General features: G+C 46.7%; 1 protein-coding gene across 2 annotated transcripts; it reads left to right on the forward strand.

Moving 5' to 3' along the window:
- Nucleotides 1–2,881: 2,881 nt before the first annotated feature.
- On the forward strand, nt 2,882–19,617 carry Dnpep (aspartyl aminopeptidase). Of its 2 annotated transcripts, none has more exons than XM_057758441.1 (15): nt 2,882–3,006; nt 3,566–3,659; nt 3,742–3,830; nt 3,926–4,039; nt 4,268–4,393; nt 4,561–4,691; nt 4,908–4,983; nt 5,094–5,201; nt 6,014–6,091; nt 7,518–7,601; nt 8,547–8,707; nt 9,070–9,109; nt 9,209–9,310; nt 12,045–12,212; nt 12,829–19,617. In XM_057758441.1, exons 1-15 carry the CDS (start codon nt 3,001–3,003, stop codon nt 12,877–12,879), a joined length of 1,428 nt encoding a protein of 475 aa, XP_057614424.1. In that variant the 5' UTR covers nt 2,882–3,000; the 3' UTR covers nt 12,880–19,617. The 2 variants fall into 2 exon arrangements, with proteins under 2 accessions (XP_057614424.1, XP_057614415.1); XM_057758432.1 differs by lacking the exon at nt 2,882–3,006 and adding an exon at nt 3,054–3,180.
- Nucleotides 19,618–22,806: the final 3,189 nt, after the last annotated feature.

Below are 22,806 nucleotides of genomic sequence, written 5' to 3' on the forward strand. Positions count from 1 at the left end.
TGGCGGGAACACACACACAGTGGCGTGTTTCTGCACACTTCTTCCTAACTCTGTGTTCAGTGACATCATGTTCATAGCTTGAAAGGAGCCATATGGAATATTTACGTTGCAGAACACAGACTATAAAGACAAGTATTGCCCCAAGCCTTTTCCAATGCCTACCATTGCCAAACATTTCCGTTTTTGCTAATTTTTTCAAAAATTATTTAGTATGTATACAGTGTTCTGCCTGAAGAGGGCACCGGCTCTCATTACAGATGGTTGTGAGCCAGCATGTAGTTGCTGGGAATTGAACTCAGGACCTCTGGAAGAATAGCCAGTGCTCTTAACCACTGAGCCATTTCTCCAGCCCCGTGTTTTTGCTGATCTTACCAATTAAAAATGGCACACTATTTTAAGCTTGCATTTCCTTGGATGACATGAGATATGGTCTTTCATGTGTTCATGCCTAGCAGCTTAATAGTATTTCTTGTTCTTATAAATATATTTTAAAAGTATGTTTACAGTTTCTGCTTGACTAATACACAGGACTCACCCCCAAATACTTGGATTTGGGGATTCAAGGATGCAGAATTCACATGGAGAACTGACTATATCCTGTTTCAGATCTCAGCAGCTTAGAATGTATTCCCTCCCGCAAGGAATCAGACTCTTAGAGAAAAGACGAGAGCTTCTTTCTCACGTCCCACTCAGCACCGGTCTTCATACATAATGCTACATCTGTAATTATTAACAGATACTAATTGTACAAATCAGTAGGGGCCCAATGATATCCAAGACTAGTGAAGGAATCATACAGATGTAGCCTGTCACCAACTGAATGGATGTTGACACTACCCAGTCTGCAGTGAGGTGAAAGGAGTCTCCCGGAATCTTTCCCAATCCCTGATCATTCCCATCCCAAGTAAGTAAGTGGCAGATGCCCCTAGAGACCCTGGAAAGAATCTTTTTTTATTGGTTATATTGAGTTCTACATTTTTCTGTGCTCCCCTCCTTGCCTCTCCCCTCCCTACCCTTGTCCATGGTCCCCATGCTCCCAATTCACTCAAGAGATCTTGTCTTTTTCTACTTCCCATGTAGATTAGATCCATGTATGTCTCTCTTTGTGTTCTCATTGTTGTCTAGGTTCTCTGGGATTGTGATTTTAGGCCGGTTTCCTTTGCTTTATGTTTAAAAAACACTTATGAGTGAGCACATATGACAATTGTCTCTCTGGGTCTGGGTTACCTCACTCAATATGATGATTTCTAGCTCCATCCATTTGCTTGCAAGATGTTGTTGTTTTTGTTGTTTTTGTTTTGTTTTGTTTTGTTTTTAACTACTGTGTAGTACTCCACATTTTCCTTATCCATTCTTTGGTCGAGGGGCATTTAGGTTGTTTCCAGGTTCTGGCTATGACAAACAAAGCTGCTATGAACATAGTTGAGCACATGTCCTTGTGGCACGATTTAGTATCCTTTGGATATATACCCAAAAGTGGTATTTCTGGGTCTTGAGGAAGGTTGTTTCCTAATTTTCTGAGAAATCGCCACACTGATACCTGGAAAGATTCTTAAACCCTTAGTAGCTGGACTGTGCTTTTCACCTCGGAGCCACTAGGAGTCCTGCTCCATCGCTGCAGCTAAGCAGATATTTGAATTTTAAGAATGCTACCCAACACCGTTGACTGGGAAATAAAATATTGGAATTGCCTCCATGAATATATGGAATCTGTTTTTTTTCTTTCCTATCATTTTAAGACGTAGAAACGGCAGGTTGTGGTGGCTTGTGCCTGTAATCCCAGCAACTGGGAGGTTGAGGCAGGATGCCATGGATTTGAAGCCAGCCTGGAGTACATAGTCAGTTCCAGAAAAGCTTGAACTAGAATGAGACCCTGCCTAAAAGAAAGAAAAAAAGCATGGATATCAAAATCAAATCCCCGGGCCACCTAAACAGCCGTGTGATAGTGACTAGGTCACTGACTTCTGTGTCCCTCAGAGACCTACAGAACAGCGTAACATTTAGTCAAGAACGATAGAAAAGACCTATGAAGCCGGTAGCAGTTGTTCCAGGCTTTTGCAAACAAATTCATGGAGTCCAGAGCCCAGCTGTGCCATTTGTAACTAGGGACAGGTAATAACCTCATTCATCTATAAAATGCTGACAGTAAAAACACACGGATAGGAAAACTGTGAGAATCTGACGCCGCAACACGTTTATCATAACAGAAGTTACGGTGCCCTATGAACATTAATAACCATGCTGCTCCTATTATAAGGGTGGTTGTGGGGAGCCCTCGTTATTATACCTCAGGGACCCACAGATCAACGGCTGTGCTAAACACCGCCGGGGCGCTAGAGGGCCCTGCTGCCGCAGTGGGCGGCGCTGTCTAGGATGCTCCAGGAGCTTCAATGCTGCTGACAAAGGGAAGGGCGGAGCGGCCAGCCCCAGTAGGACTCCGCCCTATGGGGGCGGGATTAGAAGCCTGGTAGGGGCGGGGTCTGTCAGGGCAAGACCTGACGGGGCAGGGCTAGAGGAGCAGAGGGGTGGGGCCTGGGGGGGGTAGGCCTTACGGGGCGGAGCTAGTGGAGCCTTGGGGGCGGGGCGCGGCCTGACTGGGGCTGAGTAGTCCACGTGGTTAGGAGGCGTCTTGATTGGGGAAGGCGACACGAGAGGCGGGAGCGGAACCGGAACGCGTCCTGACAGGGGCGGAGCTCGCGGAGTAGCGCGGGCGGGGCGCGGCCTGACTGGAGCGGAGCCGTCCGCGTGGTTAGAACGAGGCCTGACGGGAACTGAGCGAGAGGCGGGGCTGGGGGGGGCGGACCCCGACCGCGGCCTGACAGGGGCGGAGCTCGCGGAGCCGCGGGGGCGGGGCGAGGCCTGGTAGAGGCGGAGACCCGGTGCGGCCTGGCGAGAGGCGGAGCACGCAGCTCGGCGAAGGCGAGGCCTGATCGGAGAGGGAGGAGCGGAGAGGCAGGGGCGGGCCGAAGGCCGACCCCTCGAGAAGAAGGTGGTGGGGCGATGCAGGTGGGTGGCCACCGCCAGCCCGATCTCCGGCCGCGTGCCCTTACGGAGCTTAGCTTAACGCAGCGCTGAGCCGGGCGTACTCCGGTTTCATAGTCAAATTGAAACCCCTCCGCGGTGACCTGACCTTCCCGGGGCCGGAAAGGGTGTCCGATGACTGACTTGGTGGGAGGGCAGGTGAAGCAGTGCTTTGGTTCCGGAGATAGTGGCGCGCCGGCTAGTGGCGTTTTCAGATTTGAAGGCCGCTCCGGAGCTGGAGTTTCAGTTCGAATCGGGATTTCCCGGAGGGGCGGGGCGTGGGGTAGGGTTTAGGGGGCGGGCCTTCTGGATCCTGCAGCCCGAGGGGCGGAACTGGGTGGCAGCCCTGATGCCCTGTGGCTGCTGAACCTTTGAGCACCGGGCGGTCGAGCTAGGAATCCTGACCTGTCTCTAGGAAAGGGGCGGCGGAAGCAGAGATCCGAGCCTCGGAGCTCTCATTTCTGAGGGCTTTGGACACTCGGAGCTCGGTTGGAAAAGCGTGGTCCAGACCTGATAGCAGCTTGAGCGCCCCTTCCTCCCGTAGGTGGCCATGAACGGCAGGGCCCGGAAAGAGGCAATCCAGGCCACAGCCAGGGAGCTTCTCAAGTTTGTGAACCGGAGTCCGTCTCCTTTCCACGGTAGGTGTCCTGGGTTAGGGAGGCTAGATGTGGGGGTGACCGGACCAACTTCCATCTCTATGAGAGGACCCTTTCTCTACAGTCGTGGCTGAGTGCCGCAGCCGGCTCCTTCAGGCTGGCTTCCGTGAACTCAAGGAAACAGAGGGCTGGGATATCTTACCAGAAAACAAGGTACTGGGACTGTTTGGAGACAGAGGCTGTTTCAGATTCCTGTGTTCCACGTGATTAAGCAACTCACACCCCTGTCTTTCCACTCTCTTCTCCAGTACTTCTTAACCAGAAACTCCTCCTCCATCATCGCTTTTGCTGTGGGGGGCCAGTATGTTCCTGGCAATGGCTTCAGCCTCATTGGGGCTCACACGGACAGTCCCTGCCTCCGGGTAAGGAGTTAGGGCACTGCTGGCCTGAAGGGAGGTGCGGAGGCCGTGCAGAATGAAAAGATTCCGAAGGTGCAGTTTGGAACGCCCTATCCCCAGGTGCAGGAAGGATGCTAGAGTGCCCCATGCCCTCCTCACAGACACTTCCCACAGTCAACCAACTTGACAGTCATCTGAGTCTCCCCTCCAGATGTTGTCATCCAGACGTTTTCTTCTCATCTCTATGCTCAGGTGAAACGCAAATCTAGACGAAGCCAGGTGGGCTTCCACCAGGTTGGTGTGGAGACCTACGGTGGTGGGATCTGGAGCACGTGGTTTGACCGGGACCTGACCTTGGCTGGACGAGTCATTATCAAGGTGGTATAGAGGGCCTAGGAACTGGGGAGGTTCTCACTTCAGCAGCTGGAAGATTGAATGTCACATTCCTTCAGGGTACCAGTGAAGTGTCCCCATGGGAAGGGGGGGACTTGGTTATCATTTGGATTTGGGAGGTGCCCAGTTCTGACCTGGCCTGTTGGCCACAGTGCCCTACCTCAGGTCGCCTGGAGCAGAGGCTTGTACATGTGGAGAGACCCATTCTGCGCATCCCGCATCTGGCCATCCACCTGCAGAGAAATATCAATGAGAACTTTGGGCCCAACACAGAGACGCACCTGTGAGTCTATACCAAGGGCTGTGAGGGGTGGGATATGGCATGAGGTGACAGGAGTCCCATTGGGACCCAGAAGACCACTTCTTAATGGCCATAATCAAGTTCCTCTTTTGGAATCTAGTTTCTGTACACTTGGGGAGTGGACTGGAAATTGAAGGACAAGGAGAGGCCTAAGTTCATGGCTGCCTCACTCCCTTCTCTCAACCCATTTCCCCACAGAGTGCCTATTCTTGCCACAGCAGTTCAGGAAGAGCTGGAGAAAGGGACTCCTGAGCCAGGACCTCTCAGCGCTGCTGTAAGAAGCTTCCTTGCTCCTGGGAGGGTGGGCAGAGTGGAAACAGACCAGTCCCCTAGGAAGGGCAAAGAGATGAGCAGGCCCTCCTTGTAGCATCTTCTGCCTTACAGGATGAACGGCACCACTCAGTCCTCATGTCCCTGCTCTGTACCCACCTGGGACTGAGCCCTGAAAACATCGTGGAGATGGAGCTGTGCCTGGCAGACACTCAGCCTGCAGTAAGGAGTGGCTCTAGGGCTCTGTGGATAGGGTCCTCCAGGGTCCCCACCAACCTCAGGATAGCCCCTGAAGTGCTTAGCCCCTCTGTTAGTCTCGTTCTTGTTCTTCCTTGGAGACTTTGCTTTCAGTAGTTCCCAGATAAGCAGACCATTTCACCCCAAGACCCACCTATGGGAACTTGATTAGGGTGTGGGGACCTTTCGGGTCCTGCTACACAATGGACGGAACTGGGTAGAAGTCCTGATGCCCTAGGATTGGACCTTGAGAACAAAGCCAGGAATCCAGCTCTTTCTCTAGGGAAAGGGGCAGAAGCAGAAATCTGAGCCTTGGAGCTCTCATTTTTAGGGGGTTGGATCCTCAGAATGTGTGAGGTGTGAAGTGGGTCCTGTCTGCTTTGACCTACGCTAGCTCTGAGCCTCATGCCTCTTAGCTGCTAATGGAGAAAACTGCTAAATCTTAATCCTAAGTTTGTGTTAGCTGGTTTCTTTCTTTTACTTAGCGTATTGTTTTGTTTTGTTTTTTGAGACAGGGTTTCTCTGTGTAGCCTAGGCTATCCAGGAACTTGCTCTGTAGACCAGGCTGACCTCAGACTCAGAGATCTGTCTTCCTCTGCCTCCCAAGTGCTGGTGTTAAAGGTGTGTACCCCCACTGGTAGATGCTGTAGGTCACCCTTTCCTGGCCTTCATTCTCAGCTGAACAGCAAGAAGTTTCCTAAGCCAACAGTCAGGAGTAGTTGCTCTGGCCCTTGGGAACGGTGAAATGGGTGAGGGGCCTGGACACTTGGGTCAGGGTGTTGGTCCTGTCTTTCTAGGTCCTGGGTGGAGCCTATGAAGAGTTCATCTTTGCTCCTCGACTGGACAACCTTCATAGCTGCTTCTGCGCCCTGCAGGTGAGGAGCCAGAGCACTCCAGGCAGCACACACCCACGAGGGGCGGGAAGTTAGGAGTGAGATGGGGGCTAACCACAAGCCCAGGGGGTGGGGAGTTAGGAGTTGAGATGGGGGCTAGCCTCAAGCCCAGGGGGTGGGGAGAGATGGGCCAAATGCTGCAGCCTTGGCATCACTATTTCTGTGCTGGTCTGGGACCAGGAGCTGAGGTATGGGAAAGCTAACAGGTGTGCTATGATGTCTTCTCATACCCCAGTCTGCTACTTTTCTCCAGATTAACAACCTCCGTCTGAAAAGAAAGTCCTTGCCACCATGAACACCAGCGTCTCTCACTTCCTTCTGCGTCCCTCAGTCTGCCTCTGACTTAAGTCTCCTCTCAGCTTTCTTTGTGTTCCTTGGGACCTCATAGGACAGTCTGTACCTCATGCTCACCTTCTTGTTCTCCACTTCCTCTCTACCCTAGTCAGGCCATTTCTCAGCCTTTTATCCTTCCTCTGCCTTTTACCTTGCCTTTTCCCTGCCTAGCTTATGGTTGAGGATGGGCTTTGGGTAGTTCCTGTAGACCTGGGGTCCCTGTCTGCTAGGTTCATGGCCATCTCTAGAGCTGTTGTTAATGAAGCCCATCAATTTGCTTGGTCTTCATAATCGTCCTCCCAGGATTTACATCTTCTTTCTGTCTTCAGCATTGTCCTGCCTCTGTAAGGGAAGGTATGGGAGCCAAGAGCCCAGTGAATGGATCACTTATCCCATTAGAAAAGTCCTTCACTGCCAGGCAGTGCCTAAGAGAAAGGTTGCTGAAAGCCCAGCTGTTGACAGAGGTGTGCAGCCGTTCAGTCCCAAAGAAACACACAGAGGTCTACATTAATCATAAACTGGCAGGCCTATTACCTCAGGCTTCTTATTATCTCTTACATCTTGCATTAACCCATAATCATTGTCTGTGTTAGCCATGTAGCTTGGTACCTTTTTTTTTTTTTTTTTGGTTTTTCGAGACAGGGTTTCTCTGTGGTTTTTTGGAGCCTGTCCTGGAACTAGCTCTTGTAGACCAGGCTGGTCTCGAACTCACAGAGATCCGCCTGCCTCTGCCTCCCGAGTGCTGGGATTAAAGGCGTGCGCCACCACCGCCCGGCAGCTTGGTACCTTTTATCAGCAAGTCATTCTCATCTTGCTTCTTCTGTGTTGACTACAGACTCTTTTCTCTTCCCAGAAATCTCCTGTTCTGCTTGCCCCGCCTATACTTCCTGCCTGGCTACTGGCCAATCAGCATTTTATTAAAGCAATACAATATAAGTGACAGGGTACAAGGCCATTGTCCCACAGCACTCAGCCCTCTTCACTGGCAGGACAGCATGCCACTCCCAGGTACTAGCAGACTAAGTTGTAAGAAGCAAAGGGCAGGGATGATGACCTTGTCTCCTTCTCCATCCAGGCTTTGATTGATTCCTGTGCATCCCCTTCCTCCTTGGCCAGGGAGCCACATGTGCGCATGATCACGCTCTACGACAATGAAGAGGTACGTGGAGGGCTCTGGGCAGAGGTCCCTCTCTGCAGTCTTCAGTAACTACCTCAGAGACACTCAGAGGGAGTCAGGGCCATTCTAGAGGCCTACAGATGGGGACAGGAGAGCTGCCGGTGCTTCTGTGGCACATGTAACTGGACTCGATACCCCTTTTCTCTGTGCTCCTTGCTACATCCCTATCCCAAGGACAGGAGCACTACACAGACCATCCTTTCGGGTCTGTAGCTTGGCACATAGTGGGTCCTCAGCTGTGTGTTTGGCTGCAACCCGAGCTGCTGTCGTGGGGCTTGACAGATAGTTCTCTCTCATGTTACTCCCTAGGAGCAGTTAGCAGTTGGGATAGGTCTTTGGTCTGTTGTTCTGGGTGTTTGGCTGTTCCATCTCTGGTTATCTTGTTATCTTGTCTACATCTAGTCAGTAATAAGGGAGCGGGCAAAGAGACTAGATACCTGTGTCTTCCAGAGTGTGGTCCAGAAATGAAATTCATTAGTACTTACATTCACAGAACTTAGTGTGAGCACATTTAGCGGCAGAGAAGACTTGGAATAATGGCTCTAGCTGGGTAGTTAGTTGTGTAGCTATGGCTTGGGCCTTCTGTTATGAAGATATCATGGATAGTTAACAGTCTCCGTCACATACATTAAGGGAAATTACCCAGGGTGCTGTGGCACCTGCTGAGCCCTAGATGTAAGTATTGGGGACCAGTGTGGAAATTCCATCAGTAAGTGCTATTTCTAGACTGTAAATGACTGGGAATTGGTCTGGACCCAGTCCGCTGTCATCAGATGATCAATAATGACCTGGGTGGGCATAGGAAAGATTCTAACGATACCAGTCCCACCATGTGACTCGGGAGGATCCTGGGCCATTCTCAACACTGGGCTCCTCTGACTGACCTCCGTGTCCTGACTCCCAGAGTAAAACCTCTGCCATCCCCAGGTGGGGTCAGAAAGTGCCCAAGGAGCACAGTCTCTGCTGACGGAGCTGGTACTGCGGCGCATCTCAGCCACACCTCAGCGTCTGACCGCCTTCGAGGAAGCCATACCTAAGTCCTTCATGATCAGTGCAGACATGGCCCATGCTGTGCACCCAAACTATGCGTGAGTCTTCCTACCAGACAGTACTCACTGCTAGAGACCCAAGCATATCCCAATTAGAGGCTGATTTCTGGCCCTGTCTGTTTCTCCATCTCCTGGGAGGTTCCAGGGGTCTTCCTTTTGATTGTTCTAGGCCAGACTTAGTGAAAGTCCCATGTTGCCTAAGCCTGGTATGTGTGTTAGATAGCTTGTTTCCTTTTGTAGCTAGAATCTGCCTAAATGTTTGTTTTGAATGCCCTGAGGACCTGCAGGGTTGGGTGGGAAAGAAAGCTATAACCCATTAGTGCTATCTGCCTTGGAAGGGGAGAGGATGTTGACAGGCCTCCACTATAGTGTACCGTGCTGATCTTTCCCACCTCCCACAGGGACAAGCATGAAGAAAACCACCGGCCCTTATTCCATAAGGTAAAGAAGCTTTTAAGGGTGTAGTGGCCTGGCTGGGCCTGATTGATGTGGTTCCCCCTGGGTCACATGTCATCTCCATTCCCCCTTGACTTTTCCCAGGGTCCTGTGATCAAGGTGAACAGCAAGCAGCGCTACGCCTCTAATGCAGTGTCAGAGGCTCTGATTCGAGAGGTGGCCAGCCAAGTTGGGGTGCCCCTGCAGGTGAATGTGTATCTTTTCTGGGAAGGCTTGGTGGAGGGATCAGGATGAAGACATAAACTGCTGTGCTCCATGGGCACAGTAGGTGGGCTTCAGTGGAGGGAGTTCCAGTAAGTGAGATGAGCGCTTTGGGTGCTGAGCTAGCTACATTGCTGCTTTCGTTGTGCTGACTTTAGCCTAGTTTGCTAAGCTGTCTGGGTGTTAGTGCCCCCATCTGTAAAGTGGGGTGATAATGATCCCTGCACTACTGATTTTTGTAAGGCTTACTCTTGCCACCTAGGTTAGTCCTTTCTGTTTTCCTCCTAACATCCACTTTCCCTGTATCTTATACCCCAACCCAGAAGGAATATTGAGGACTGGAGAGCCTAGAACCCCAACTGTTCATCTTTCCTCTGGCTATGAAATCACCCATCACTGTCCTGTCACACTCTGTGTGGAAATATGTATTCCTACATCAGGAGTTTGGCCCGCGGTGCTCCAGTAACAGACAGCACACAAGTTCTGGTGGAGGCAGGACTACACAAGGGCTGTTTTTGCTTCCTTGTCTCCATCTTGCCCCATGGAATGCCAGATCATTCTACTCACAGAGAGGTCTCTGGGAGGAAGTGAGAGCTAGCACTGAGAAAAAGGACATTGGGAAGGTCCAGAGGAAAAACATCTCAGCCAGAGGGAACAGAAAGAAAGATCACAGGGGGAATGGGAATGAGTTAGCCTGGTAGTGAGAGAGAAGGCAGGGCTGAGAGCAGGTAGGATAAGAGAGGACACTCACCCAGGCCAGTTTGCTTCTGAGGCCCTGGAAGAGCATTTATATTCCAAGGTATGAGGACATTGTAGGCTTTTCCCTAATAGCTTACAGCAAAACCATGGCATATATACTTTAGAAAAGACAAATAGAAATGAAAAAATAAAATTTGAACCAGGTAAGGTAGCACACATTTGTAACCCCGGCTCATAGAAAATGGAGACAGGAGGATCATCCTCCGCCACATAGCGAGTTCAAAGCCAGCCTGAGATACATGAGACTCTGTCTTAAAAAGCAGGGCTTTCCAGGCAGTGGTACTCACACCTTTAATCCCAGCACTCCACTCCTCAGGCAGAGGCAGATGGATCTCTGTGAGTCTGATCCTGATTTACAAAGTGAGTTCCAGACCAGCCAGGGATACATAGTTGAGACCATGTCTCCAAAAAAGAAAAGTATCATCAGAGTTTTACATATTCTTCCCGATTCTTCCTGTGCATTTATTTTAAATTTTGTAAAATTAAATCACTGGATACATTTGTTACCTCTTTTCAAACACTGACTAGACAGATGCCCCCTTTTTAACACTAATTGATAATCCTTGTTTAATCAGCAGTTGCATTAGAATTTACTGATACACCTTCCCTCACCTATTCTTTCAACCTTCCCATTCTGTGAGGTAGAACCTGCCCCCCATCATCCAGGCTGATTAGTTATTGTAAGTTGATTCTTGGGCCAGTGAAATAGCCCAGTGGGTAAAATCACCTGCCACAAAGCCTGGCAACCTGAGTTTGATATGTGGGACCCACATTGTGGAAGACGAGAACTCATGCCTGTAAGTTGTCCTCTGATATGCGTGCCACAGCACATGCCTGCCACACACTTAAAATTTTGAAAGATTACTCCTAACAAGACAACAAGATAATTGTTTACTTTCCCTTCAATAACCTTTTTCAAGGTGTAGTTTTATCCTAAATGTCATTATAAATTACTTTCTTTGCTTTTCACTTTTTACTATCAGATTATGAATGTTCACTGATTGAGTGCCGTTCACAGAATTATTATGAGTGATGCTCAAGTTGCCATGCCTTTGACCAGTAAGAGTTCTTTCCTGTGCCCTGTAACAGGACTCTTAAAACTTACCTTGCTTTTTGGCACAGTAAGAAATTTCAGCCTCATATTTTCATTTTTTTTTTAAATTTATTTGCTTATTTGTTTTATTTTTTTATTATTTATTTATTTATGTATGTATGTATACAATATTTTGTCTGTGTGTATGCCTGCAGGCCAGAGGAGGGCACCAGACCTCATTACAGATGGTTGTGAGCCACCATGTGGTTGCTGGGAGTTGAACTCAGGACCTCTGGAAGAGCAGTCAGTGCTCTTAACCGCCGAGCCATCTCTCCAGCCCCCTTTCATTTTTGTTCTTAGATTTGGCAACTAGGAAAAAAAAACTTTTTTTTAAAATCATGAGTTAATATTGTAATTTCCATTTGACAAAAAAATTGGCTTATATTTTATAGTTCTGTTTTATACTTTAAAAAAGGAATCTTAAAATCTAGCATCATATTATAATTTCCTTGTTTTTTAAGGTAGGGTCTTATGTAGCTCATGCCAGCTTCAAACTCACTGTGTAGTAAAATATACCTTAAACTCCTGATCCCTCCGCTTCCCAAGTCTTGGAATTACAAGTATGCACCTCCATGCCTAAGTGTGCACTGCAGGGGATCAAATCCAGGGCTTCACTCATAGGCAAGCACTCAACCAAATGAAGCACACCCCAGCCCAGCAGTGTTTTATAGAACATGAAAGCTGCTGAGTATTTTTCTTGGTGTATTGAGGGTTCAGGCTGGGTGTGAGAGTAACAAAACAGTGTTTTTAAATGCTTGAAGACATAGAACTAGATCCTCTTCCAGCCTGTGTCCCTGGGGCAACTTCTTCCTTGATCTTAATGGGCATACCTGGTGTTTAGCTTATGGCCTCTCCTCCTCTCTCCAGGACCTCATGGTCCGGAACGACTCCCCCTGTGGTACCACCATTGGACCTATCTTGGCTTCTCGACTGGGGCTTCGGGTGCTGGACTTAGGTAGCCCCCAACTGGCCATGCACTCTATTCGGGAGACAGCCTGTACCACTGGAGTTCTCCAGAGCCTCACCCTTTTCAAGGTAACTCCCACCTGACCCTCCCCTCCATCAGTAAGTGGCTAGCCCTGTTGCTGGGGCTGTTGGCTATGATGCTCCTTGGATCAGCGTCCCATCACTCTACAGAATAAGTGAGATAAAAGTCTATAAGAAGTCAGGGTTTTGGCTCACAGTTTTAGAGGCTTTATTCCACCATCAGTTGGCTTGTTGATTTAAGCCCTGAGATAAAGCAGAGTCATGGCAAGAACATGTGGCAGAGGAATCTGCTCCCCTGAGATTGTCAGTGAGGGTTGTGGGGGGATCCAGTGTCCCCTCAAAAGTTTGCTTTATCCCGGGTGACCTAACTTCTTCCCTTCAGGCCCCACATCTTAACGGTTCACTACTTCCCAATAATGCCACAGGCTAGTGAGCAAGCTTTAACACATGGACCTTTAAGGACACTTAGACTAGCCACACCATTCCTCATTTTCATGGCCTCAGAGAGGTTGTCTAGGAACGAGCTGAGGGGTGAGAAGACATTAAGCATAGACCCTTGACGCTATAGTAATCGAGCCTAGAACTGAAGGTGATGGGAGGTGAGCGGTTGGACACTGTCATCTGGTCACTCACTAACTCCCAGTTCTATTGCCTCTCGTTTCAGGGTTTCTTTGAGCTGTTCCCCTCTGTCAGCCGCAACCTCTTAGTGGACTGACTTAGTGGACTCTTGGCGAGGCCTGTCTTCTCTCACCCCTGGGACCGAAGGGGAGGTCTCAGTTTAGCTGAAGCTGGATTATTAAAGTGGATTTTCACCCAGCTCTGTTGTGCTTCTTCAGAAGCTGCGTGGTGGGGAATTGAGCCTGCCCTGAGCCTCTGGAACCACAGCAGAGGTGAAGGTTGGGGTGCAGTAAAGAATAAAGTCCTAGAAATAAAATTAAGGAACTGAATGTACTTGTACTTAAAATTCAGGTAAGTACTGTTCAGTTGTCCTCCTTGCATCTCGCCTGTATCAGAAGCTCATGTTTATAGGGACTTCACACCACTCCTTTTTTATGGTTTTAGATTTATTTTATGTGTATGAGTGTTTTGCCTGTGTGTGTGTGCCTAGTACCCATAGAGACCAGAAGCCCTGGTTCTTCTGTAACCAGTTATGAATCACCATGTAGATGCTGGGAACTAAACCCAGGCCCTCTGCAAGAGTAACACATAAGTAACACTGAGCCATCCCTCCAGCCCCTGCTTCCCACTTCTCAAAGCACTTTCATTCCTTGTGATTTTGATCTAGACTTTTAAGAGGTTAGAATACGGTACTGGAGAGCCAGCTCAGTGGTTAAGAACACTGACTGCATGCCAACAGGTGTCTCCCACCTTTAATCCCAGCAGTTGGGAGGCAGAGGGAGGTGGCCAGCCTGGTATACAGAGCAAGTTCCAGGACATCCAGGGATACTAAGAGAAGCCCTGTCTCAAAAACAAACAAATAACAAGACCCACGTTAGTTCCCAACCATCTAACTCCAGTTCCAGGGGATCCAGTGCCCTTCTTCTGACCTACATGGACACTGCATGTACACCCATGTCATGTATAGACATACATGTATACAAAATACTCATACACATAAAAATCTTTCTGAAAAGATGACTCAGCAAAGCCATGTATGTGTGTGCTATATAAACAGACTTATTTATTGATTGGCTTGAAAAGTATTGACTCTGGAGAGAATGTGGGTATTGATTACACTGTTTCAAATTTTGTATGCATGTAAGATGTTTTATAATAAAAAGGTGATGGTAAATTTAAAAATTCAAAACCAGAAGTGATGAGGGGGAGGAATCAGCAGTATGAAGAATTTAAGATGGTAGGCTTAAGCCAAGTGCATGGTGGTGCATGCCTGTATCCCCAGTACTCACTGGGGAGGTTCAGACCAGAAATTCCAGTTTGAGGCTAGGACCTGTCTCCAGAAACAGGATAAGCAAACTATTTCACAATCTGCTATGTAAAAAGAAATGATAAAACCAAGGAGTAGAGCTGTAGCTCAGTGGGTAGCACTTGCTGAGGAAGCATGAGGTCCTGAGTTCCGATCTCAGCTCCCATGTGAAAACATCAGACATGCTGTAACCCCAGTGCCATAGGAGGTAAAGACGGGAGAATCACTGGGGTGTGCTGGTCCCAGCCTAGTTATGGTCTTAGAGAGACCCTGTCTCTAGGAAATAAGGTAGGGAGATAGTGATGTTTCCTGACCCCCCCCCCCATCACAGGTGTACACACCACATGCACAGGAGCGCATATACAGTCCACACACAACTGCAAAACCAAAAAAAGAATAGGTGGACTAAATAGCTCAAAAGCTTGTCAGACTAAATACTTTTAAATTCGTGGCTGTGTGACCCACATGGCTGGAGGTAAGATGGAAGAATACATGAGAGCTTTACTCTTGGCAAACTAGATGACTGTTGTACCATAGGTGGTGAATTTTTCAAACAATCAAAGGTTTTTGAAATTCTGAGATGGGTGTGAACCATAGATTTTTTTTTTAATTTATTTATTTACTTATTATGTATACAATATTCTGTTTGTGTGTATGCCTACAGGCCAGAGGAGGGCACCAGACCCCATTACAGATGTTTGTGAGCCACCATGTGGTTGCTGGGAACTGAACTCAGGACCTTTGGAAGAACAGCCAGTGCTCTTAATTAACCTCTGAGCCATCTCTCCAGCCCCACCATAGATTTTTTATAGTTGGCAGCTGTTGAAGGACTTCACAGTCGGAAGGTAGCTTGACAGTTGGAGAGGTCTGGTTTCTATGGTGGTCTGTAGTGTGACTCAATTCAGAAAAGGATCTCTGTGACTTCATCACTAGTGGTTCCTTACCAGAGCCACCCAGGCAACAAGAAACAGGCCACTGTCTCATGGTTGAGAGTTGTGCTGTGATGGGTAGCGTATTAGTTCCTTTTTATGCTATGATGCTATCATGGTGAAGAAACTTATGCAAGGAAGCGTTTGGGGGCTTATGGTTCCAGAAGGATAATTCATCATAGAGGGAGATCACATCTCAACAGACATAAGAAGCAGAAAGGGCAAACAGATGAGGCTTAAAGCCCACACACACAGTGACATACTTCTTCCCAAAGGCTTCATAACCTTTCCAAATAGTACCACCAACTGGGGACCAGTGGTTTGGTACCTTAGCCTTTGAAACCATTGCTCATTCAAACCACTGTGGGTGACGTTCTAGCTTTAATTGAAGGAGCTGCTGCCCTGCTGTCACGTCAACAAGATTTGTCTACACAGTTCCCCAATGGTCCTCAGTTTGCTGAAGACGCCTTTCAGTGGGCTCCATGCCTGCCGGTTACCACCCTCACCTAGGATTGCTCTAATTGCATGAGCTATAGTTCAATAATGGTTTCAGAAGACCAGGTTACAGTGTGAAACAGCCATGGCCAAATACGTGACAAAGAGACATTTTTTTTCTACCTATGGTACTATGGAGGGAAGATAAAAGATACTATTTGTTACTCACATTTGGGCTGCATTTGTGACCAAAATAAATGTCTAACTTAAAGAATGTATAAAGTACTTAGATGAAAGACCAAAAAAAAATGGTTGACAGCATCACCATGTATGATCTGACTTTTTGTTTGGTTTGGTTTTCGTGGAGTACATTGAAAGATGTAAGATTGGTTCCCTGCTCTATTACTTGGCCTTCTTTTCTTGAGACAGGGTCTCTCGTTGAACTTGAAGACGAAGACCTCGCGATCCTCTTGTCTCGAGGATCAAGGATGTCTCGCTGCCCCTGAGTGCCAGACTTACAAGCACACACATGCCATACCCAGCTTTTCACATGGATTCTAGGGATTTGAACTTAGGTCCTCATACTTGCACAGCAAGCACTCTCACCCTCTGCACCATCTCTCCAGTCTCTGTTTAGAAACAAAGACTAAGTTACATAGGCCAGCCTTGAACTTGGAGTTCTGCCTCAGCCTCTAGCAGCGGGGACTACTGACCTGCACTACAAGGGCCAGCTTATTTTCTGAGTCATTGCTTCTGTTTGATGGTATTTTATTTAGGGCTTTTGCATCTACATTCATAAAATTACTTTACAGTTTTTGTGCTATCAGGTTCAGTTATCAATGTTATGATTAGAGACGTTTTAATGTTCTGAAAAATTTTAATAACATTGGGACTTATGGAAGGCTGTAGAATCTCTCTGACAAAGCATATGGATTTAATGCTGTTCTGGGAAATCCTTTCATAACTTTACTGTGCAGAAACCGGTGTGCTTAAGCTTCTGCCTCTAAAGGGATCGATTTCACAAATTTCATGTAATTTCTCATGTAGGCATTCATATTTGTTTGCAAATTCTTTATAAAGTCATCTGTTTAAGTTTGCTTCTGTTAAATTTCCCCTCGTTATTTCCCCCTCCTTAACTTCCCCTCCTTCCCCCTCCTTACCTTCCTCATTCCTCCCTCCTTACCTTCCCCCCATTCCTCCCTTCTTACCTTCCTCTCCTTCCCCCTCCTTACCTTCCTCATTCCTCCCTCCTTACCTTCCCCCCATTCCTCCCTTCTTACCTTCCTCTCCTTCCCCCTCCTTACCTTCCTCATTCCTCCCTCCTTACCTTCCCCCATTCCTCCCTCCTTACCTTCCCCCCATCCCCCATCACCTTCCTCCCATTATCCCCACCTTACCTTCTCCCCATTACCCCCACCTTACCTTCCCCCCATTCCCCCTCCTTACCTTCCCCTCATTATTGGTTCCTGTCCTGGAACTAGCTCTTGTAGACCAGGCTGGCCTCGAACTCACAGAGATCCACTTGCCACTGCCTCCCGAGTGCTGGGATTAAAGGCGTGCGCCACCACCGCCCGGCTAAGATTTGTTAATTCCTCAATTTTCTTAGCTAGAACTTTGTTTGATACATTTTTTTTTTCTCCAAGTACCAACATTTCAGTTTGTCAGTGCTAAGTGTGGTTGTGACAAACGCTGGTGTGGGTCATGTCCATTACTGGATTCTCCCTTTGCAGGCCAGGGTTAAGCGTGGAGATGCTGCTGGTGGACTCAGCTCCTAGTGCCTGGATGGCAGCCCCTTGCCATCAGCGTCTGTAGTACTTTCTGTGTCTTAACTATTCTGTAACATAAGACTTTTGTAGGATGTACAAACAGGTTCGGACTCTGGCAACTGCCTGTGTTATTTGTTTTTTTTTTTTTGGTTTTTTTTTTTTTTTTTTTTTTGGTTTTTCGAGACAGGCTTTCTCTGTGGTTTTGGAGCCTGTCCTGGAACTAGCTCTTGTAGACCAGGCTGGTCTCGAACTCACGGAGATCCGCCTGCCTCTGCCTCCCGAGTGCTGGGATTAAAGGCGTGCGCCACCACCGCCCGGCTTTGCCTGTGTTATTTGTAACAGTAAAATGCAGAAGGTCCTTATTGAAGATCCTGCCGGCAACTGTCCTACCACTCTGTGTAGAAGGTGGTCCTACTGCCACTGTCAGTGTCTATACTTGTTTGCCTGAGCACTTCTTTGTACTGCTTTTCTTCTTTTTTAAATGTTTATGGGTGTTTTGCCTACATATATGTAAATCTACCATGTGAGTGTCTGATGCCCAAAGAGGTCAAAAGAGAGTGTAGGTCCCCTGTAACTGGATGTAGGCTTGTCTGTGAGCCATCATACGGGTGATGGGAAATGAAGCTGGGTCCTCTGCAAGAGCAACAAGTGCTCTTAAATGCTGAGCCATTTCTCCAGCCCTGACAAGAGTGGTCTACTCAATCACATCAGTGGAAGTGCTAGGGAATTGTGCTCCTTACTGCAGGGCAGCTCCACCCTAGAGTAACAAGGCTTGCGTGTGTGGATCCTCCAGCTTCCTCCTGTCTTGGGCTCACACTCACTCATCAGGAACATCAGAATCCAGCCTCGTACCTGCCTTTGTGTTGGCTGCTACTCCAGTACTGGGATCAACAGTGTGAGCAGCTGGGCTCTGCATTCAAATCTCCGTCTCAGGGTCTGCCTCTGAGGAAGTCCACCTGAATCAGAATGCCTTCGACAATGAGAGATGGACAGAAATGTCTGTTCTTAACCGTCTGTTCTACAGAAGAGGGGTAAGAAATGGAAAAATACACATGGATTGGAAAGGGAGGAGCAAAGCTTTTTTTTTTTTTTTGATACCCTTGGTTACATAGAAAGTCCCAAAGATATTCAAATTAATAAGAACATTTATCACAAAAACTGGCTGAAAAAAATCAATGTACCAAAATCAATTTCCATTTCTATCTTCTAGCAATGACTAGTTAGAAAATGAAATTTTAAAGAGGCTTGCTTCTACCAAGTATTCGAATGAAATACCTGTGATTAAATATAAAAGATTTCCTAGATCCCTACAGAGAAAATGTGGTTCAAATAAATTGACAGGGTTTATTTTTTTGCTTGTAGATGCAAAACTCATTGTAAAAAATATATCATTTATCCTTCAAATTAATATATAGGCTTAGTATGATCCTATAAAAATGCCAGCAGGTTCCTTCCTGTTCTTAATTTTCTCTTTTTGTGCAAGTTTACAAGCTGAAGCATGCACACACACACACACACGAATGCATGCACACACGGAATTAGTCAAGACACTTTAATTATATTTATTTATTTATTTGGGAGTCATGTATATGCCACAGTACACATATGGAGGTCAGAGGATAACTCGAGGGACTCACTTCTCTCCTCTCTTTGGGTCCTAGGGCCTGAACTCAAATGGTCAGGCATGGTGACAAGTTCTTTACCTACTGAGCCTTCTTATTAATCATATATTATATATACATACATACATAGATACTGTCTAAAAACGTAATATATATATGATATATATGTGCCTCTATGCATTGGCTCTAGTCAAGGTAGTTTAATGAAGATAATGGCCCTACTAGTACAGAAGCTCATTATAAAGCCTCAGTCATTGTAACAAGTCTTTCTCTGACTCGCCAGCCCAAATGATGACACAGAGACTTATTACTAATTATGGAAGTTCACCATGTAGCTTAGACTTGTTCCTAACTAGCTCTTATAACTTAACCTATATTTTTATTCATTTGTGTTCTATCACGTGGCTTTTTATCTTTATCCCATTCTGTGTATCTGACTCGTTCTGCATCTGGCTGGCTCCTTTGCCTCCCTTCTTCCCAGAGTTCTTTCTGTGCCTGGAAGTCCACCTAACCTCTTCCTGCCTAGCTTTGGCCATTTAGCTTTTTATTAAATCAATCAGAAGGCACCTTGTCAAAGACACGTCTTAAAAGATTATTTTACAACAAGTAATTAAGACAGTATATTTATTACTAATTAAGAATGAACTGGCCAATAGAACATAAAAGATGCATGAACTGCTGATACTTGATTTATACCTTAAGTGATAATTCAGCTGGTCTTTTCAAAAATGAAACATGAAATTGAATCCATATAGAAAAATGAAATTGGAAAATAATGGACAAAACTAATTACAAGTGTGTTTTTGATGTAACTATAAATGGAAGAACAATAAAGTGTCTAGAAAATACTAGAGGAAATATCTTTATGACTTTGGTTAAACAAGATACAACACTAAGCACAGAAGATAATATTGGCAAACTTGATCCTATTAAAATTAAAGCACAGGGCCGGGCAGTGGTGGCACATGCCTTTAATCCCAGCACTTGGGAGGCAGAGGCAGGTGAATCTCTGTGAGTTCGAGGCCATCCTGGTCTACAAGAGCTAGTTCCAGGACAGCTAGGACTGTTACACAGAGAAACCCTGTCTTGAAAAACCAAAAAAAAAAAAAAAAAAAAAAAAAAAAATAGGCCCAGGGTCTGGGACTGTGGTTGGGGGGGGAGGGTGCTAGCATGTGTAAGGCCCTGGGTCCAACCCCCAATACTGGGGACAAGAAGATGTAATTAAGGGAATTAAGGATGGGCGTGGTAACCTGTAAATCTCAGTACTCTAGAGGTGGAGTCAGGAAGATGTGAAGTCTGAGGCCAGCCTGGCCCATATGAAACCTATGAAACCTTGTCTCAGAAACACACACACACAAGTGAAAATATGCTTGTTAGTCATCAAAGAAATACTAGATCAACTGTGAAACTGACCTTAAAATGCCAAGTTTATATAATTTTGTGCAAAATAAAATATAGATATATGCTAATAGAAATAAAATACAAATTAAACAATGAAAAAGAGCCAAGCAGTGGTGGCGCATGCCTTTAATGCCAGCATTTGGGAGGTAGAGGCAGGTGGATCTCTGAGAGTTTGAGGCCAGCCTGGTATACATAGAGAGTTCCAGTACAATCAGGGTGGTTACACAGAGAAACCCTGTCTCTATAAGCCAAAATTAAAAAAAAAAAAAAAAAAAAAAAAAGACTCAAAAAGTGAAAAAAAAAAAAAAAACAAACCCACTAAAAGAAGCCAGTATACATCCACCATAATAGCTATGGTGTCAGTCTTGACCAGCACTTGATTGGATTTTGAATCACTATGCAGACAAATATCTGGGGCTGTCCATGAGGAATTATCTAGAGCAATGGCTTTCAACCTTTCTAAAGCTGCGATCCTTTAATACAGTTCCTCCTGTTATGGTGACCCCCAACCATAAAATTATTTCGTTACTTCTTCAAGACTAATTTTTCTACTCCTTTGAATCTGATATACAGGATATCTGATATGCACCCCCAAAGGGTTCGTGACCCACAGGTTGAGAACTGCTGATCTAGACTAAGTTAACTGAGGTGGAAAGACCCACCCCTAAATGTGGTTGGTGCTTTTCTATGAGCTGTCGGGCCTGGACCGAATACTAGGACAAAGCAAGCCGAGCACAGCCACCATTGCAATGTCTTTCTCATTGTGGGTGCGATGTCACCAGCTATGCTCTGCCTCTACCCCTGGACCTTCCCTGTCAAGGTGGACTCCATCCCCTGGAGCTGGGAGCCAAAATAAACCCTTCCTTGAGTGGCTTGTGTCAGATACCTTCACACACCAATGAAACAAGTAACAAATATAATAACCAAAACAAATTAAACTGCCCATACTGAATCGGTAAAGTGTCACAGTCTTAGTGGAAATGTAGCTGGCATTGGCATAGGGCGTCACTCTGGCATCGTAACACTGTAACCTAGGTGTGCACCCTCAGCGAGTGTGTCTGTGTGTACATCAAGAGATGTGTATGAATGTGTATCACGCTGCTTATGAATTTTTTTTTTTTTTTTGAGACAGGGTTTCTCTGTAGCTTTAGTGCCCGTCCCAGAACTAGCTCTTGTAGACCAGGCTGGCCTCGAACTCCCAGAGATCTGCCTGCCTCTGCCTCCCGAGTGCTGGGATTAAAGGCGTGTGCCACCACCGCCCAGTGCTGCTTATGAATCTTAAACTGGAAACAATCCAAGAGTCCAGAACAGTGCAGCTGACATTGCTAGAGACAGCGGCTTTGTGGTGTTGGAAACACACAATTTTGGAGGCTCTGTGTGGGTGATTATGTTCAAAATTACAAATACAAGATTTAGTATTGTAGCAAAGTCTTCTTTAGAAGAATATGCTTAAAGAAGACCAGGTATAGTGGTTTGAATGATAAATGTGCTCCATAATCTGTGTCATCCAAATGCTTGGTCCTCAGTTAGTGACCCATTTGGGGAGGCTTAGGATGCATGACCTTGCTAGAGGCCGTATGTTCCTGGAGGCAGGTGTAGGATGCATGACCTTGATAGAGTACACGTTTTCCTGGAGGCAGGCTTAGGATGTAGTGTAGGGACATAGCCCCACCCATTGGGGGCGTGTTCGCCTCGGGCTAATGTTTACGGATAAATCTGCCGGGCGTGAGCCCAGCAGCCCCTTTTTCTTTTGCTCCGCTTTTCCAGTGCTCCGCGGGAACCTGTGGTCCTGTAAGTCTATTTCCTTATTAAAGCTGTATATATCTATATAATCTGTCTACATTCATTTGCGCCACCACATTTGGCGTCCCAACGTCGGGCTATTTTGCCCCCGACCCGGCACAGGGGGGGCGCAAGCTCCACCTTTCCCGGCTAGTTGCCTGAGCTCAGGAAGGCGATTTACAGCGCGCGCTCCCTGCTCGCTTTCCCTTCCCCCACTCCAGGCCACTACAGTCGCAGAGCAGCGACCCTCCACAGAGCAGTTAATAGCTCCCTGCTTCTTCCAAACCCTCACTGCCTGATTTAAGGGAAGCACTGCGGTTTTGAAAAAAAAAAGCCGCCAACCCCTTCCCTTAACAGGCAGTACAATAATTTTTGTTTTGAGTTAATTGTTTCAGACCGGCTCTGGCTTAGACCACGTGGACTCAGGTGCATTTCTTTAACCACCACTGGCAGGAAAACTTCATTACAGGTACATAATTTTCTTTTATAAATAAGAAAAATGTCTGAAAACATTACCATTCAAGACTTTAACAGCCTTTTCAGTTGTACCATGTGGGAGATTTTACAAGAAGTGTCTGTCAGCCCACAGATATGGATCTTTCTGGGATTCGTAGTTTTCCTTGGTACTGTATGGTTTGATAATAGAAATATGATAAGGTCTTTACGAGACGAGGTTGAACGCTTAAAAACAATTGAGAATGACAACAATCTTCTCAAAAATCAGTTTGAAGTTCTCCAGGCAGAGAACAGATCTTTGTTTAACACAACTCGACAAACTGAAAA

The sequence above is a fragment of the Chionomys nivalis genome, chromosome 2 (assembly GCF_950005125.1).
Source record: "Chionomys nivalis chromosome 2, mChiNiv1.1, whole genome shotgun sequence".
NCBI lineage: Eukaryota > Metazoa > Chordata > Mammalia > Rodentia > Cricetidae > Chionomys > Chionomys nivalis.

Bases quoted from the DNA above. Each gene is read 5' to 3' on its own strand.
- Dnpep (XM_057758432.1), top strand. From the start codon at position 3,157: ATGACTGACTTGGTGGGAGGGCAG. The intron at 4,394-4,560 runs GTGGTATAGAGG...TGTTGGCCACAG, and splicing joins CTGGACGAGTCATTATCAAG to TGCCCTACCTCAGGTCGCCT. The intron at 4,692-4,907 runs GTGAGTCTATAC...ATTTCCCCACAG, and splicing joins CCCAACACAGAGACGCACCT to AGTGCCTATTCTTGCCACAG.